Source organism: Netta rufina (genome assembly GCF_964035555.1).
Source record: "Netta rufina genome assembly, chromosome: 21".
NCBI lineage: Eukaryota > Metazoa > Chordata > Aves > Anseriformes > Anatidae > Netta > Netta rufina.
The window spans coordinates 3,775,585-3,793,117 of record NC_140145.1 but is presented as its reverse complement, the minus strand read 5'-3'; the positions used below and the strand labels follow the sequence as shown (position 1 = coordinate 3,793,117).

General features: G+C 52.4%; 1 protein-coding gene across 3 annotated transcripts in view; it reads left to right on the top strand.

Annotated features, from left to right (window-relative positions):
* GTF2IRD1 (GTF2I repeat domain containing 1) overlaps positions 1-13,909 on the top strand; it is a 56,830-nt gene extending 42,921 nt beyond the window's left edge. For 2 of the 3 annotated variants that reach the window (XM_084299887.1, XM_084299886.1), the window contains exons 20-28: positions 694-777; positions 1,569-1,752; positions 2,389-2,417; positions 6,868-6,915; positions 10,058-10,135; positions 11,423-11,615; positions 11,975-12,012; positions 12,983-13,119; positions 13,774-13,909. In XM_084299887.1, the coding sequence (XP_084156013.1) occupies positions 694-777; positions 1,569-1,752; positions 2,389-2,417; positions 6,868-6,915; positions 10,058-10,135; positions 11,423-11,615; positions 11,975-12,012; positions 12,983-13,119; positions 13,774-13,848 (866 nt within the window). In that variant the 3' untranslated portion in view covers positions 13,849-13,909. The remainder of the gene's footprint in view (positions 1-693; positions 778-1,568; positions 1,753-2,388; positions 2,418-6,867; positions 6,916-10,057; positions 10,136-11,422; positions 11,616-11,974; positions 12,013-12,982; positions 13,120-13,773) is intronic. The other variant, XM_084299888.1, reaches the window with a different exon arrangement.
* Positions 13,910-17,533: the final 3,624 nt, after the last annotated feature.

The window sequence follows — 17,533 nt, the reverse complement described above, 5'->3', positions numbered from 1 at the left end:
AAAATTCTGTGATTCTGTGAAAGGAAAGGAGACGGGGTGAGAGGCAGCAGGCAGGCTGGAGGGAGGATGCGCAGCCAGGGGCAGGTCCCGCAGGTCCACAGGAGAGCCTTGAAGTGCCCTGGGTGGTGCCCTAATTAAACAGCTTTGCTTATCTCGCCATCTGACCTTGCGAGACACATAATTAAGCCTTGTAAGATTCGGGGTTTGCCTTTTTTTGTGGCTTTTTCCACCCGGGTGATGTTTGTGCAAACACCGCTCCCACCACAGCACATCTCCAGCACGGGGCGCGTCTTTTTGGGGCAGCTCAAAAAATCAGGGGAAGGAGCAGCCACTGAGAGCCCCTGGCTTGTTATGGGCGAGCGCTGCCCCACTCGAGCAGTCCACAAAGAGGGATGGAGGCCTTTAAAGGGCTTCAGCTTTTCAGGCAGGGTTTTGAGTGTGCTTTATTTTAACGCTGCTAATTATCACAACTGAATCTTCGATTTCATGCAGCTTTTATTCTTAGCAAACAGGCAGGGGAAAAAAACATATTTCTGTTTAGATTATTTTTAAGGACTTTGAATGGCCTACTCCAGAGATTAGCTAATTGCGAGATAAGGACTTTCCTATAATTAGAAAATCGTATTACTTAAAAGTCACAGAGTGCCTTTTAATTTAACAGCAGAAGTCCATAATTGTTTCTTTATTTTACAGAAAATTATGATGCCAGGCTTTCCAGAATAGACATCGCTAACACACTGCGGGAACAAGTCCAGGACCTGTTCAATAAGAAATACGGTGAGGAATTGGGGTGGGAGTTGTTCTCATTCCCCTCTCCCCTCCCTGATTTTTTTGCCCCCATCCCTCCCTCTCTCCCCCCACCTCCTTGCTGGGTGCTTCCCTTTGTCTCCCCCTTCCCCTGCGGAGCAGCGGGCGTTTTGCTGGGTGCCCAAGGACCTGTTTCTGTTTCCCGGGGAGGGGAAGAAGTGCTCCCTGCCGCAGGCGCTGGCTGTGTGGGTGGCTCCCACATGGCACCCTTCGTGCCGTCCCTGGATGGGCTGTTCCATATTTTATCCCCCCTCCGTGCAGAACAGCGCTGGAGATTTCATGAGTGGAGCTGGAGAGATTTGTCTGAGTGCCTAGGGATGGGGGCGGAAGAGAATAAGGGGAGGGGGGGCATATAGCAAGTGCTTGGATGTGCAGGTACTGCTCTTCCCATCTTTTAGGCTCTTTTAGGGACACCTTCTTGGGCTCTGCAGGGTATCCCCATGCCCTGCCACCCAGCACCTGCTGTGTATCACACAAGGCAAGGCACTGCCTTTATCCCGTTTTCTGGATGGGGTGAGCCTCGCCCAGGTCCCCCAGGATCTGCTCTCCATCAGCCAGCAAGCCAGTGGGATTATTGCCAGGCAGCCCATGGGCTCAGCCCTACAGCCAGATGTCAGAGAGGGGACGTGGATGTGAAGTTATCTCCAAAGAATGTCCCCAAGCAAACACCGGGGTTTGAGGGGGACTGGGGATGGAGCCAGAGCCACGGTCAAGGTCACATCGCTGCCATCCTGCACGCTTACCTCTTGCTTCTCTTCCAGGTGAAGCCTTGGGGATCAAATACCCCGTACAAGTGCCATACAAGCGGATCAAAAGCAATCCGGGCTCGGTGATCATCGAGGGGCTGCCCCCCGGCATCCCCTTCCGCAAGCCCTGCACCTTTGGCTCCCAGAACCTGGAGCGGATATTGGCAGTGGCCGACAAAATCAAGTTCACAGTGACGAGGTACGGCCCCCAGGGCTGCCTGCACCCCGCGGGCAGGGGGAAAGCAGAGGGAGCTGCCACGGGGCTGCTGTGCCCCAACCTAAATGCACTGCGGGCTCCGCCAGCCCTCGTAAATGCAGCACAGACCTCCAGCCCCAAGACAGCAATTGGGCTGGCACTTAATGCTTTGGAGTGGGTCAGAAAATGGAGCCTCCTCCTGCTCCTTCCTCCTGCCTGCTGCCCAGGAAGGAGGTGGGAAGGGGCTGAGAGCGGCGCCGGCAGGGCTGCAGCCCCCAAAACGGCTCTGTGGGAGATTGCAGGGCACCGGGTGCATGGGCAGGGAAATCCCAAGCAGCTTTCCTAGGACTTGAGGTGGGAGAAAAGTGGATGGTGTTAGTGCTGGAGCGAGGGCAGAGAGACGGGCTCCTGCAGCAGGGGGATGGCTCCATGGGCAGGTTTTGCAGCCAAACTGGGGGGGCACCAGTGGGGAAGGGAAAGGCACTGGTGCAAATGGGTGGGGAAGGAGGTTCACGTGAATCCATCGCTCTTGTTGGGCCCTGCTGCGTGTCTTCATACCCACAAAGAGCGTGCTGCCCAGAGCCAGGAGCGTGAAATCTTTTGAAATCATTTGAAATCTTTTTTCCTTCTTTTTCACAGGCCTTTCCAAGGACTCATCCCCAAACCCGGTAAGAGATGATGCCTTTTTGCCTAAGCAACGCGTTGGCTCGGTGTTTATTGTTGGGCAGGGAGCTGCATGGTGTGAATGGGGCACTAATTTTATCGGCTGGGAGAAGGTTGTCGCCGACCTTGCTTTCCTGCGTTTCCCATTTCTTTATTTTGTGCTGTTATTTGCTGCCTCTGATGCTGTTCCCCTGACCGAGGCAGCTGGCCTCAGCTTCATGCAGTTGTACTGGCGCTGTTTCCTTGAAATGACAGCGTTTTTAAAGAGCTAATCTAGGGCAGGAGTCCAGGTTCTGCATTTCAGAAAGCACACGCTCCTAAAAGTAAACACCTCGCAATTAGCCGGGGGTTCACCAGCGAGGTGCTGGGGAGGGGGGAGAGCTGCGGGACCCCCAGCGGTCTGCAGCGGTCTGCAGCTCTGTGTCTCCCTCCTGGGCTCCCTGGAAAAGAGCTGCTGCTAGAAATGCAGTTAAAAACCTGTCTTTGTTTTAAATGTCTGTAATTACAGCCGGTGGAAGAGCACAGATGGGTGCAAAAACCGTTGTCGTCTTTATTGATGGCTTTCCATTTCCTTGGCCAGCCTCCACGGAGATGGCACAATTTAGGGAAGAAAAATATGACAGAGAGGAAAACATTTGTATGGCCTCATTGGGAGCTGCAGAGAGGTGGTAGACTCCAGAGACGGCTCCGACACGAGGAGATCTGTCTGCAAAACGGGGAGCAGGGGCTGCACGGCACAGCTCCCTGCCCGGCCACCTCCACAGAGAAGTCCCCTGAGACCTCCGCAGGCTTTGGGGCAGCCTCCTTATCTCCTTAGCAGCCTCCTTATCAGCCTCCTTATCTCGTGTCAGCCAGATCTTTGGCCGAGCCCTGGGCGAATGCCAGTTCAGCAGAACGTGGCTTTTCCGTGGGGTCGCAGGGACGTGGCACTGGGGCGAGCCGAGGGCGCAGCCGCTGCTCCTGCCCTTCCCGTCCCCTGCCGAGAGCTGCGGAGCTGCGTTAGGAGACACCGACCTGACACTAATCGCCCCGTTAACGAAGTAGCACATCAGAAGGCAAATATTTCAGCCTGCCAGCTGGCTTGGAAATGCAGCGTGATAGATAGAGATGTAGGAGAATTTGATTTTATTTTCCATGCACATTTTTTTTCCCTCCTTCTCCAGCTGAACGTGCGCACCACGGGTTTGCCCACGCTAGCACAAAATCAAAGACGTTTTATGCTGTGTATTGTCTTACCTAGAGGGCTCTGGAGGAGGTCACGGCATCCCTGCCCCCCCAAAAAATCCCCACTGACAGCAATTAACCTCTCTCCTGCTTTTCCATCGTCTCACACCTCGGTGGATGGTGGCCACGCAGTGGCACATCCCTCGCGTTTGCTTCGATCGCTTTTTATCTGCCTTAACAAAATTAATGATTTCAAAATAGCCATAGATCATAAAAAATTCAGATTTAAGAGAGGCTGTCATGTTCTTTTTGCCTCAATCTTTTGTAGTGAAGTCCTGCCACATGAAATTAAGACCAACAGAAGTGCATGCTTGGCATTAGAACAAAATCAATGAACATCTCTTTTATTTCGTGGAGGAGTGTTAAAATAAAAGCAAGGGCTACTCCCAAACGGGAGGGCACTGCAAAGGCACCTGAAGGTCAGAAAGCCCAGGAGATGACTTCATAGATAGAAGGGAGGTTACATTTTCATGGCTCATCTTGGCCAGAAATGATGTGGAAAGTGTACATTTTAAGGGAGGAAGGAAATTGAACATGAACTTTTTTTTTTTATAAAAAAAATCAATTTGGTGTGATTTTAGGTGCTTTTAAGGTGAATCAACAGCATTTTGTTTGCTTTAAGGAGGTTGTGCACCCTCTGCATGGCAAATAACCACCCAAATAACCGCAGGGCTGCAGGGGGGCGGGTTCTCTATTGCTTCTCTGATTTTAGGAGACCCATTTTTTTGAGTGCAACAGAACCAGATAAATGGCTTTAAATACAATGCGGGTGCCTGGCGCTCTTTGTCTCCAAATTATTTGTCATTTCTCTGCCACGGTGCTCTCTCCCTTACGGCTGTGGGGATGGGATCGGCTGATGCCTGCGTGCACAGAGGTGCCCAGCGGTGCTTTCTGAGAACGGGGCCATTTTTAGGGAAAAGCAAACCCCGAGGCGATGGGGAGCCGTGGGTGCTCCCCGGTGTCCACAGCAGGCCGGCATCTGTAGCACAGTCGTTCAGCACAGGTTTCCAGCTGCCTGTCAAGGCTCAGCAGTGCTCCTGGTGCTGCTGGCACAGCTGCCAGCACCTTACCCACGTGCTGCTCCCTGCAGTCAGCATCCCTGTCCCCGGGATGGTTTGAACCCCTCTGAAACCCAAACCAGGCACAGCACAGCCAGGGGGGCAGGGGTCCCACAGGGCTTTGTCCCCCCTGGCCTCCAGAGGCTGGCATTTTGTCTTCCAGTTCCTTTTCTCCCCGCTGCTGGTGTCTGCTCGGGGCAAAAGACCTTCCCAGCCCCTTTTTGACAGCATTCAAACAGGAGTGGGGGAGCAGGGGTGAAGCTCCAGTGCTACAAACACAGCACTTAGCCTTTCTTTTCGTCTTTCCTGAGGCACAGAGATACAAAACAGGCTTAATTTGAGCCTTTGAAAAAAAAAAATAAAAAAATCAGGCATAAGTAATCTTGCAAAAAAAAAATATCTTTCTGTATGTTAATTTTTATGTGCTTTGATTGAAAATGTACACCAGCTCCATCTGTCCTATTCCCTAAACTCCCCACCACCCTGATAGATTATTTCCCATACTCCAATTAATAAAGTAGGGCAGGCAGTGTTCTTTAATTAAAAAAAACACACATCCAGGCATCCTTTTTTTTTTTTTTTTTTTTTTTTTAATCACAAGAGCACAATCCTCCGCAAGACTTTGATGAGATGTGCCTCACGTTGGAAACTCCGAACCACAAAAAAAAAATGAGAGAGAAAAGCTCTTGGATCCAGCAGGAACCAGGGCAAAACGTGGCTCACTCCATCCCCACAGCTCCCAGGCATCCCCACGTCCCTCAGCCCCATTTTTAAGCCCTGTGAGAGCCTCCAGGTTGTTGTCCCTTCTGCTCTGCCTGCCTTTATCCAGGATGAATTATTTCTTGCTTTACCATTAAGCTGGTCAGCATTGTTAGTCTGAAGGTGGAACATGGAGCAGATGATGGTGTAAATGGCTGTGTGGCTTCCAGGCCTGTTTTAAGCACTTCTGTGGTTGGGATCCCAGATCTTTGCGTTTTTGTTGTTGATTTTTTTGCCTCCTTTTCCCTTCCACGTGGTGCACTCAGCATCCTCGCGTGGAAGGCAGTGCCATTGCCAAGCCAATCCCAGCCTTGCAGTTGCTTTGCTTTGCTCCCACTCCCCACAGCCTCATGTCCTGCTGTGGTCTTCAGAGACCCCAAAACCCCTTTTTTTTTTGCATTTTGCAGGGCACTGGGCACTGCCGTGTCCTGGCGGTGCCGCGGCGCGTGCGCGCTCCGCACACGAGAGCAGCGGCCGTGACCCTGGTGGGTGGCTGAGCACACCTGGGTTACCAGGGCAAGAAATTCAATTATCTTCCTTAATCAGCCTGATTTAATAACAGCACCTTGACATCTTCACCTGAGGATGAAAACGTTTGGCTTTGTTTTATTTATTCCCAAAGAAATAACAATTAAAATATATTTCAATAGCTCCCAGACCTGCCTTCACCCCCTGCCCGTGCTCCAGCACCCCGACCCTGCTCCCCAGTGGGTTTCCCTTGCCCGTGCAGGCGTTCCCCAGCTGCATTTCTTCCTCTTTGTTCTACACATTCACCAAAATGCTTTGTGCAGGGACTGTTTCCCAGGACGTGCTGGAGCTGTTTGCTTTTCTGCCCCTCCTGGGAGGCGTGCTGTTGCTCCTCTCCGCTCAGCAAATTCGGCAGCGCCCCACTGCTCGCTCACCCCTTCCCCTGAGGTTCCTGTTTGCTGCCCCCCATGGGAATTGTGGCCCTGGCCCCTCGCCGGGGCTTTTCCCCAGCAGATTTGTTTCTTTTTGGTGCTGTTTCTATGAGCCAGAGGCGAGGCCAGCCTCCCCGCAGGGAGCCCTTTGCTCCGTTTTCCCCCGTAGCTGCAGAACTAACCCAACTCCCCTCCGCTTTCCGTCTGCTCCAACCTCAAATTTTCCCTCCGGTGACATTTGCCCACCCTCCCAAGTGTCCCCCAGGCTCTTTAGGGGCACAGCATAACCCCGTGGGATGCTCGGGGCCTTAGGCAGTTCCCAAAATCAGCCCTGGGCAGGTCAGCCACCGCCAGCTCTGTGCCACGAGGAGCCGGGACCAGAGCACCCTTAGTCGGGACAGCACCACCCTGGGTTTTGCTTTTGTTTGTGAACACAGAACCAAGCTGTAGCACTCATTGCTCTCTTTTTCTTTCTCTCTTTTTTTTTTTTTTTCTTCTTTTAACTTGCACTGTAGCCCCTAGACGGATAACGTCATTGGAAAAAGCGTACGCTGCCTTGAATGGTACGTAGCTCAGTTGGTGCATCGTAGATGGTAGCAGACAAGAAATGCACTTGCCTATTAATGTGGGAATGAAAATGCTTTCCAACCCCAAATTGCAGGTATTTTTTCCTCTCTGCTGTGTTTCCCTGTGACGCCCAGCCCGGCTGTGTGTGCCAGCCCCGTGTTGTGCTGTTGATGCTCTCTCCTCCGCGGGGCTGTGGCCATCGGTGCCAGCTCCGCTCGAGGCGCGCCGACCTGACAAGTCACGCTTAGCTCCTCCACGTGGCCCAGCAATTACGGTGTTAAAAGGTCCCCTGCCATTCGCAATGAGCACTTGCACAGATTGGGGGCTGGTTTTTGGGGGAGGGTTGGTTTGTTTTATGTTTTTCTTTGCTTTAATACACTGGGTGCTGGTGTGCAGTTGTGCAGGCTCCAAGGATTTAACGTCTCCGCTAACATAGGAGTAGAGGAGCCTGCCTGGTGCAGGGCCCGGTGTTTCTTTGGCAGGATTGGGCTTATTCCCATCCTCTGGGGTTGTGGCCATGTCTGGATGCTCACCGCGTGCTCCCACACGTTTCTAGTTGTGCTCTGAGAACACGCAGAGCTGGAGCTGCCCCTGTCTGCCTTAACCCCGGGTCACTGCGGAGCAGCCGCAGCAATGTTAGTGGGTCTGTGCCGGATTTACACTGGTGTCACTGAACTGCACCCTGAGAAGAGCTGGACGGTGAGGAGAGGTGTGTGGGGGTCCTCTGGAGGCTCAGGGCCAGATCCTGACAGCGGTCAGCACGCTGATCCCAAGCCCGGCGGCGTGCTCTATTGAAAGCAGTGGGATTGCCCCAAGGAGGGACAATCCCCTTGTGAGGGCAGCGGCTACCAGGCCGTGGGGATGTAATTTGGGCAGTGGTCACCTGCTGCTGGACATGCTGGAGCACCCGGGTGTTCAGATAACAGCGGGGTTCATTCATCACCCAGGTTTGGGGTGCGATGTCTTTGGGGTGCGGACACCCACGGTGCCCCATCAGCATCCCCAGCTCGTGCCTGGGCTCGGTGCAGGCGTAAGGGTGCCCCTGCTGAGTTAATTGCTAGAGGCAGGGAGTCCCGATCCGGTGATAAAACAGCAATAAGCACATGACAGATTTTTGGGGGGGTAAAAAAAAATAGTCAGCTGGCTACTTATTTAATTAAAAAAATAATAAATTGAATTGATAGCACAGACTTGAACCCAGCAGCATGCATAAACCCGCTTTTTGTTCAGGACTTAGCGCATCCTTGGTGGCTTTTGTCCCAAACCAAATGTCTAACATAAAGGTGGCTGAGATCTCTCTTGCCCAGGGGCGGTGGGGGCACCGAGGATGCAGGGGCAGGTCCCCGGGACGGAGCCTCCTCTCTGGCTTCTCTGTTACGCATGCTCAGTTCCAGCTTTTTCGTGGCATTGGCTTGTGTCCCCGGCTGGGAATTCGGGAGCGCTGCCCGTTGCACAAGGCAGAAAAAAAACAAAAAAACTTGGGATTGTGTTTCTGCCAGTTGGGTCTCCCGGGGCATTAGCGGAAAGGAAAGAGCTTCTGCATTTTTCAGTCTCAGAGGAAAATGAACCAAGTGAGAACAACGTCATTCTGATGTTTCTTTGTCTGCTACCATCTATACCCATGCGGGTGTGTGCGAACATCCCAGCAACTGAGCAGAAATGACAGGGAAGTCACAGAGGGAGCCCGCAGGGTTTGCCCCCGCCAGCCCCCCTGCAGCAGTGCCACGGCCTCAGGAGTGGCACGGCAAGCAGACGGCTTGTTTCTTGAAACCAGAGGGCCTTGGAGATGTTTGTGTTATTTTCTTCCATTTTACCTGTTTTTTGCTCCATCCCTTTCGAGCTCCTTTTGTTGCCGTTTCTGGATCTGAAGCACAACTTGGCCCAAAGGCTCCTTCGCAGAAACTTCTCCCCTTTGCTCCCAGCTCTGTCTGGGCACACAAAACCCCCTTTTTCAGGCTCAGCAGCTCGAGAAGAGGTTTTGCTGGGGCCGTGCCCTGGAGCAGCAGGGCACCGAGCTGTAAGGGTGGCAGCTTCGTCCCAGGACCCAGCCCTGCAGCAGCCGAAGCGTGGGGCTCCTGCTGCGAGTGGCGGTGCTGAGCGCCAGCCTCCAAATCCCCTCTCAGGGAGGCAGGGACCCACGTGAGGTTTTCCATATGTACATAACACAAAATTTCAAGCCACGTGATTGCTCAAAATCAAATAAAATAGCCCCGGACCGCAGGCAGAGGATGCTCGGGTCCTTTACAGCTGTGCCAAGGCTTGCAACATTCACCTTGGTATTTCAAATAACCACCCCTGGGCAAAATACCTGCCTTCAGCATGGCAAGCTTGGTTCCTGGAGGTGATGTCTCTGGGACTCCTGTATTTAAGGAGCTGAATTAAATTCCTGTGTAATGGTGCCCGTGCACATCCCAGCTCACTGCCGTCTGCTTTAGAGCAGCGGGGACCAGCTCAGTTCGGCTGGGAAGGCAGCGCCCACCCCTGCTCTGCCCAACTTGGGTGCCGTGGTCCTGCCTCGTGTCCCAGGGCTGGGGGGGTGAGGCACACAGAGAGGTGGAAAAGCTTCGTTTGGGCTGTCCTTTATGTCTGGGGGTGGGAAAGCATCGCAAGGAGCAGGTACCGCAGACGGTCACTCTTATCCTGGAGCCCCCCGAGGATGCTGAATAGCTGGGGAGAAGTGTCCTGGCACGGGCACGTCATTTAAAAGGAGAGAGCGGAGAAGAAACGGGTTGGCGTGATGAGGATAATTAAAAAAGCTAGTAAAGCCAAGCTGATTATATGGCGTATTATAAAACAATACTGTACTTAGGAGCCCGGCTATAAAAGCGCTATCTCATTCCTTGATATCACTTGTGGGAGCATTTGTGGCGCTCAGGGCCTGAGTCTCCATCGCTTTGCATATTTTGCAGTCATTTCCAGCACCGCAAAGTGGATGTAAAATGCTCTCAGCCATGGCAGCGCGTGGCAAATGCAGATTTGGCAGCATTTTATAGCTCCTGCACGCTGCTCTGAAAGGTGGCAGAAGGTGCAAGCGAGGAACGGCCGCGTCTGAGCTGTCCCCACGTGGCGGTGGGGTGGGCTTTCCAGGGGTCAGGAAGAAACGGGAGGTTTTATTCCCTGCCCTTTTTTGCTTTGCAGATGAGGACGACGCCAACAGGCTTGGAGAGAAGGTGATTCTCCGAGAGCAAGTGAAAGAGCTTTTCAATGAAAAATACGGTGAGTCTCCCATCTGCACACAGAGCAAGGCGAGTTTGTTTTTGCTGACAGCAGCCGTAGTTAAAATTAATTAGGCTGAAGGGCTCTATTTATAGGCCGAGCACACGGCAGCCTGCTGCAGCACAGGTTTCCTCCCGCTGCTCCGCGTTGCAGCCCGTCCCCGGGGACGCTCCCGCGCCTCGCTCCCGCAGGTGGGACCGTGACCTTCTTGGTGACAGCTCATCCTTGGAGCGGGGAGGGAGGAGGGCGAAACGCAGCCCGGGAGCTGGATTTGTTCAGGCTGCCATCAGCCTTCGATGCGTTTTTGATGCGTCCTGAGCTAGCGTGAGCCGTGGTGCGTGCCCACCCTGCGCCAGCCTGCTGGAGCTGCGGCAGAAAAGCAGGTCAGGAGGTGGAGGGAGATTTGCAAATGCCCTTTGTGGATTCCTTGTGCTGCCTGGAGAGCCCACCCATCCCCGCTGGTCGTTGGGAAAAGGCATCGTAGAAAAATCAGCTGGAAATGGGGAGAAATAGGAGCCAGGGGGAGGATGTAAATAATTGCTTGAAAGAGAAGGGAAACGGCCAAGTGATGGCAAAGAGGTGGGGAGAGAGGCTTGTAAAACCATGACCAGCACAGAAGGGAGGGATGCTTGCTGTTCCCCAAAGTGCAGAAACTAAAAGGAGGACCCAGAGAAACGGGCAGTGGGCCTAAACCACGCAGAAGAAAGTACTTCTAATGCAGCACATCATTAAATCGTCATATTTTGCTGCCGTGGGGTGTTGTGGAGGCCAAAGGGCTGAAGGACTTCAAAAAGTGGGCAAGCGCAATTCTTGGGGCTCCTGGGGGCTGCTGAATGCAGCGTGCTGGATGTGATCTCCAGACCCCAGTGACCCCAAAACTGCCTATATTTGGAGCTGAGGAGAGATGGACAAATCCCTCTCATTTGCCCTGCTTCCTAACCATCCTCCCACGCTGGTGCTGGAGGTGCTGGGCTCGCTGGGTGCATGGTGCAAGCAGGGCAGTGGGTGCGCTCTGCACTGAGCAGAGGTGCTGGGGCCGTGAACCAGCCTCCACATGAGGCTCCTAGAGACCAGCAGAGACCAACAGTTTAGAGGCAGGAAATAAATAGGACAGGCAGACGTGAAACAGCTCAGTGGGATGTGGCGATGCAGCCCCATGGCAGGTCCGTGGTCATCGCAGCATCTGTGGGTTCCCCAGCTCCCCCCAGGGCTCCCGATCCTTCTGTTGGCGTGGTCCCGAGCCCTGTGTGTAAAGCTGGTGCGGTGTCCTCTGCTCTGCCCTTACAGGAGAGGCTCTGGGCTTGAACCGGCCCGTCATGGTGCCCTATAAACTCATCAGGGACAGCCCCGACGCAGTGGAGGTCACCGGCCTGCCGGACGATATCCCTTTCAGAAACCCCAATACCTACGACATCCACCGGCTGGAGAAGATCCTGAAGGCACGGGAGAGCATCCGGATGGTGATTATAAACCAGCTCCAGTAAGTTCCCCCAGCTCTGCGGCACGGGGAGGTTTTAGTTGGTTAAGCATTGTCCAAGCCACAAGTGGGGTAAGGCCCCTTGGGGCCACCGGCATGGGACCACATACCCATAGAGGACCTGCCCCATCCCCACCACCCACAGTCCTGCACCATGGGAGGTGCCCAGCCATTTTTCCCCTCTTTCTTGCACAGTTTGAGGTGTTGGTGTTGGGAAGGGGCATGGCACAAGGGCCAGGGGCCACCATGGGGCAGATAAGGGGCTGGCCCAGAGACCCAGCTGAGTTTTTTGGGGTTGCTTCCCTCCAGAGAGCAGGGGGAAAGCGTCCACATGCTCTGACCCCATGTTGTCTCTTACACAGGCCTTTTTCTGAAATCTGCACTGAGGCCAAACAAACAGGTAAGGGCTGGGACATATCCATGGCTTTCCCTGCAGCGTGGCAGAGAATATATGGGCAAAATGGATGGGGGGCTGTGGGGAGGCATTTGTCCCTCCTGCAACCTACTGGAAACAGAAAAGTCAGGCTCAGCGTTGGCTCAGGAGCAAGCTGTCATCTTAGATGATTGTATTTCTGTGAGCTGGCGAGAGACCTGTGCCATTAGACTCAAATTTTCATCGTCTTCTGGAGGATTTGATTGTCCCTTTCCCATGAGCAATTTATTCACTGTGAGCAATTTATTCGCTGGTTAAAGCCCTTAATTTCATCCATCGTTTATCAGTCGAGCTTCTAAGGAAACAAGGTTTCTGTGATCCCTCCGAATGTATTTCTCTCCCTGTCCCATCCTCCCCAGTAAATTTCATTTAATCAAACGTGTCAGAATTAGCAACCCAGAGATAATTAGGATCCTGTTAGTTTTTTTGAAAATAGGTGGCTAGGTAGAGGAGAGAGATCTGGCAAGCCTGCAATCTGTGAGCTGATGGAAAATGAGCCAAGGAGAAATTTTATAGGCACATATGTAAGTGAGAGTATATCACATCTATATGGGTGTATCATGTATGGGTATAGCATATATGGGTGTATCATATATGGGTATAGCATATATATAGGGGCATATTGGTGTCAGAGCTGGCAATGTCACGGCCCTGAAGTGTTCAGCACAGGCACCGTCTGCAGGGTATCAGGCTCTGCGAGGGCTGGACTTTGGGATTCATCCATTTTGGGGGTGCCTGAGCACTGTTGGCAGCTCGGTGCCAGGTGCCAGGTGCCAGTGGCCCATGTCCCCAGCCGCAGCACGGCGGTGGGTGCAGGGACGCTCAGCGGGAGGAGAGGTGGCAGCTGCAGGAGGCGTCCCCATGCCCAAGGGGTTGCACACCCCTCGGTCACTCTCACGGGGCTCAGACACCTCATTTCTCCCCTCTCTCCCCGCAGAAAAAGACAGCAGTGTTCCCAAGAGGAAGCGGAAGAGGATCTCCGAAGGGAACTCGGTATCTTCCTCTTCCTCATCTTCCTCCTCCTCCTCTTCCAATATGGAGTCCACGTCATCAACAAATCAGATCTCTCTTGTGGTAAAGCCTTCCAAATATTAAGTGGGTTACTGCCTGCCTATCTTTCTGCTTCAGGATGCTGCTCTCTGCTCTCCTCGAACCGTCACCACTTCCCTCCACCCGACAAACCCTTAAAGTGTGACGTTAAGTGGCACGACCAGGTTTGGCGAAGGAGCTGGCGCAGCTTTGGGGCTGCGTTTTCCTGCCGGGCTTGTTGGGGGTGTCAGTGGAGCAATGCTCCTGGGGCTCCCCCGGGCCCCAAACGCAGGCAGTGGGGGCACCTTGGCCCCATAGCGCCTCTTGGCAGGACCCGGCATCCCCCCTCCAGTCCCCTTTCTGGGCGCGATGCTGAGCTCAGGCATGCATCAAAACTGCAAAAAAATAGGAAATGAGATCAGTGGAGATGCATTCAACCTGTTCTCCCTCAGGGCTTGGCTTCGGTTGTGGATGATACCAAACACTTCTTTAAAAAAAAAAAAATACGCAAGAGAAATACAAGCTTAGAAGGCTTTTTGTCAGGTTTGCTGGTGGTGTTTTGTTTTTGGGTTGGTTCTTTTATTTGGAAAGTGGGAGCAACTGCCCATGTCTGAACATGTCAGAGATTTGATGTATGCATGTTTTTGTGTTGTGTCCTAACAGAGACTTTTGCCTTCTTTTTCTCTCCCTCTCTTTCAGCAATGGCCCATGAACATGTACATGTTAGACTATGGTGGTCTAAACGTCCAGATCCCAGGACCTATTAACTATTAGACCTCAATACCGAATAAGAACCTCAAATGAAAGAATAAATAAATAAATGTAATTTATGTAAAAAGTGTATATTCCAATATGTATCAATGCCTTTTAGTTTTTCCAATGATTTTTACACTATATTCCTGCCATCAAGGCCTTTTTAAATAAAAATAAAAAGTGTTGCCTTGCTCTTAAAAGTACTTATTTTGTTACATACATTATTGACAAATGGCACATGTAGGTAAGAGTAAGTGCAGGAGGGCTCCTCTGGACAGACCTCCTCGTTACACTTTGGCTGCTGAATAGGATTTTTAGCATCATCAGTGTTTGAAACCAAGAGGTTCGACGCGCTTTGATGATTCACTTGCCACTGATGTCTTCAGGTCTGAATCAAAGGTGTAAAAACTTACTGAGAGCTGCAGGAGGAGCAGGACCAAATTGCAGCAGTGAAGTCACAGAAGCAATTTTGGTTACGCGCATTTAACTGTCTTCTGAAACGGCGAAGTTCTTTGCTATCCGTGATTTCCTACAAGGCTTTGATGCCTTCTGGAGGGAGGAAAGCTCACGCGGTGAGTACAGGCTGCTCTCTGATGCTCAGCCGGTTCTGTGTCGCTGGCCCCCAAGCTGCAAGCATGTGGGAGAGCCCCGTGGGCTGCTCTGTGCACCATGAGAGCCAGATGAAGTAACCGAGTAAATTGAGGGATGCTAGATGAAATATTCACGGTTTTAACATAATTCTGCTAGCAGATTTTGGCAGCAGATGCTGATGTCGCTGATCGCTGTTATTGCTGCTGCAGGTATTTAATCAGTGCTTGTGCGTGCTGAGAGCTGTGCTCAGGTGAGATGTGTCCGGAGCAAATGCTTGATGGTGTAAGGAGCCAGCGAGCAGAAACGTCTCTGTGCAGAAGTCAGTGCCCCAGTACCCACTGCCCAGACTCTTTGCAGGCTCCAGGACAGGTCACAGCCTTTCCCACGAAGCAAAGCTGCCCCCCAGGCATCCAGACATGCGCTCCAGGAGGAAGAGGATGGTATCAGACGGAGAGATCAAACTCGTGAGGAGTTTAACAAGTGTAACGCGCTGCTTTATTTGTTTTATGGGTTTTCAGTCTGCTTGAGTCCTTGGCTTGCCATGCCACCAGAGGATTCTGAGCGCGGGTGGAGCTGCTTCAAAGCGGCTGCAATTTTATTTCCTTCTTCTTGACTCATATTTGCTGTGGAGTTGGATGCAAATGATCGCATGAGATAATAAAAGCCCAAACAAACGTAGGAGAAGGCACAAAGCCAGCAGCCTAAAGAAGGGCAAAGATCTGTATCAGTGACCCCAATTAGACATACAGTTTGACATCTGAACAGTCAGCAGCAAAATCTGAAGTCTTTTATGTTTCTGCCTGATGCTGAGACCCGTGGCATCTCCAATTAGGAAACAAAGAAACATGATTCAGAGGTAAAAATACTTTTTTTCTCTCCCAACATATGTGAAAGGGGCTTACTCACAGATCAAACCACCCTGAGGAGGTGTCTCCTGGGAGGGCACGTTCATTATATTTTGACTTTTCTTTTTTTTTTTTGCAGTTAAAAGGCCTCATTCAGGACCACCGAAGGCGGTGGAGAGGCTCAGTAATGAGCAGAGGTCTGCGGCGCTGCCCCGGCCCGTGGCCGTGAGCAGCAGTGGGGCAGGCTCGGGGTGGGCTGTGGGGCTGGATTACTGAGTCGCTGCTGAAGGCAGGGGCATCCAGGCAGCCGAGTTAAATTAGGGCACCAGAGCTACACCGGGGACTAATGACTTAGTTCAGAAAGCGCACTGCAATCGTAAAGGCTGGAAAAGGCAGGGGAAAAATAAGGAAAGTGAGAAGGGAGACGGCAGGGCTGTTTCCCCACTTGGTTGTTTGGTTTTCCAGACAGGTGCATTAGGGTCCCACTGAACCCAAATCCAGTTGCAGCATTCCCTGCTGTGAACCTGGATAAATTGTTTAATCAATTTGGGTTCCCCATGCCCCAAAACCCCACTCCAGGGGGCAGCTCGAGCCCTGCCCAATGGGGCACGATGCTCTGTGGCTGCCACCTCTGCCATTCCCAGGCTGGATTTTGAAGCTGCTGGGCTCAGACAACAGTTACATTTTGGGGAGCGAATAGCAGTCGTTTCCACTGTAATTTCTGGGGGTTTTAGGGTCGCAGCACCCCCTTTTTGCTGTCCAGGACCAGGGTAGGAAGCTCCCACCACCGCTGCCTGTGCTTGAACAGGAGCCAGCGGTGCTGACCCTGCCTGCTGCCAAAACGCCGCAGCTCGCGTTAGTGCTGGGTTCGCTCAGCCGTGGTTCCCCCAGCTTCCCTCCCCTCGGTCCTCCAGTTGCAGGGTATTTTTATACACGTTTTTTGTGTGTAACATGATTATCTGCTGAATGGGATGTGCTCGGTTACAATTAGGAGATGAAGATGCAGATCTTAACACTTAAGCCGCGTTCCTCATTTATTACTTTTCAAAGAGTTTGGTGGTGGTTTTTTGTTGTTGTTTATGTGTTTACAAATCCAATAACAATCCTCATTAAGAGTTGCAAAACATGAAGCCATTTTGATCCCAGGCAGATGGCAGCTAAATGAAGTTTAATTAAAGAATGAGCGCTTTGATTCAGATCATTTTTTAAAAATATAGTGCAACGAGATGCTAGAGAACAGCATAAACAGCATCTGCACCTCCATTCAGAGCCCGAATCCATGTGTGAGCGAACGCTTCAAGGCGAAACGTTGCGGGGAGAGGGCAAATGTGTCACAAACCACTGCTGCAGCCACGCCAGAGGGCTTGGTGCTTCCCTACCCCAGAGAAGCAGCTCTTTGGTTGTATTTTTATTTATTTATTCATTTTTAATTTTGGAAGGGTTCAGCCAAGGCCTGCAGCGGGGCTGGGGCTCGCCTTGTGCCAGTGCACAGGACCGCATGAGGCAGGAGAAAGCCGTTCCCATAGCAAAATGTCCAGGGTCCCAATGTGGGTGCTTTCTCCACGACAATTACAACTGTTTTTGTTAAATTCACATCTGAAACAGCTGCCTTGGAGGCAGATTGGCAGCTCCGTGGGGTACAGAGGCAGAGGGATGTGGCCAAACTGAGCTCAGGCTACGATTAACATATTTTCATCAGTGGGTTTGGGGGGAGGAGAGGGTTAAGTGCAATGAACCCCTGTGATCATTAAAATTATGTGGTTCTATTTCACACGGTAAGACCCAGCAGAGGGTCCTCTGAGGTGGGACAGGCCCAGGCCCCTGCAGCAGCCTCACCAAGGTGGCTCCACAGCCCTCGTGGTGGGACTGGGACCAGGACTGGGACTGGGACATGGCTGACTTGGTGCTGGGCAGCCCTTGCCTTGTTTTACCATTGGGAAAGTGGGGCAGAAAGACTGCCAGACATCTCAGGTAGCAGCTGTGGGTCACAGGAGGGCAACAAGGCTGCTCGTTAACCTGCACATTAATAGTCCTCATTAATAGCCTGGGCAGGAGGTTTCTGAGGGGAGTGGGGGTGTTTGTTGCTCAAGGACTGGTTATGGTAGCGCCAAAGGGTGCCATGGAAAGCTGGTGTGGGCTCACAGGGAGGCTGGAGAAGCCTGGCAGCAAGATCTGCTGAGGACTACCAGGCTGGTAAGGCCCATGGGGGCAGGAACCTCCTGCCCTGCTCCAGGGATTGAGCTGGGAGGGACGCAGGTGGCCTGTGCTGG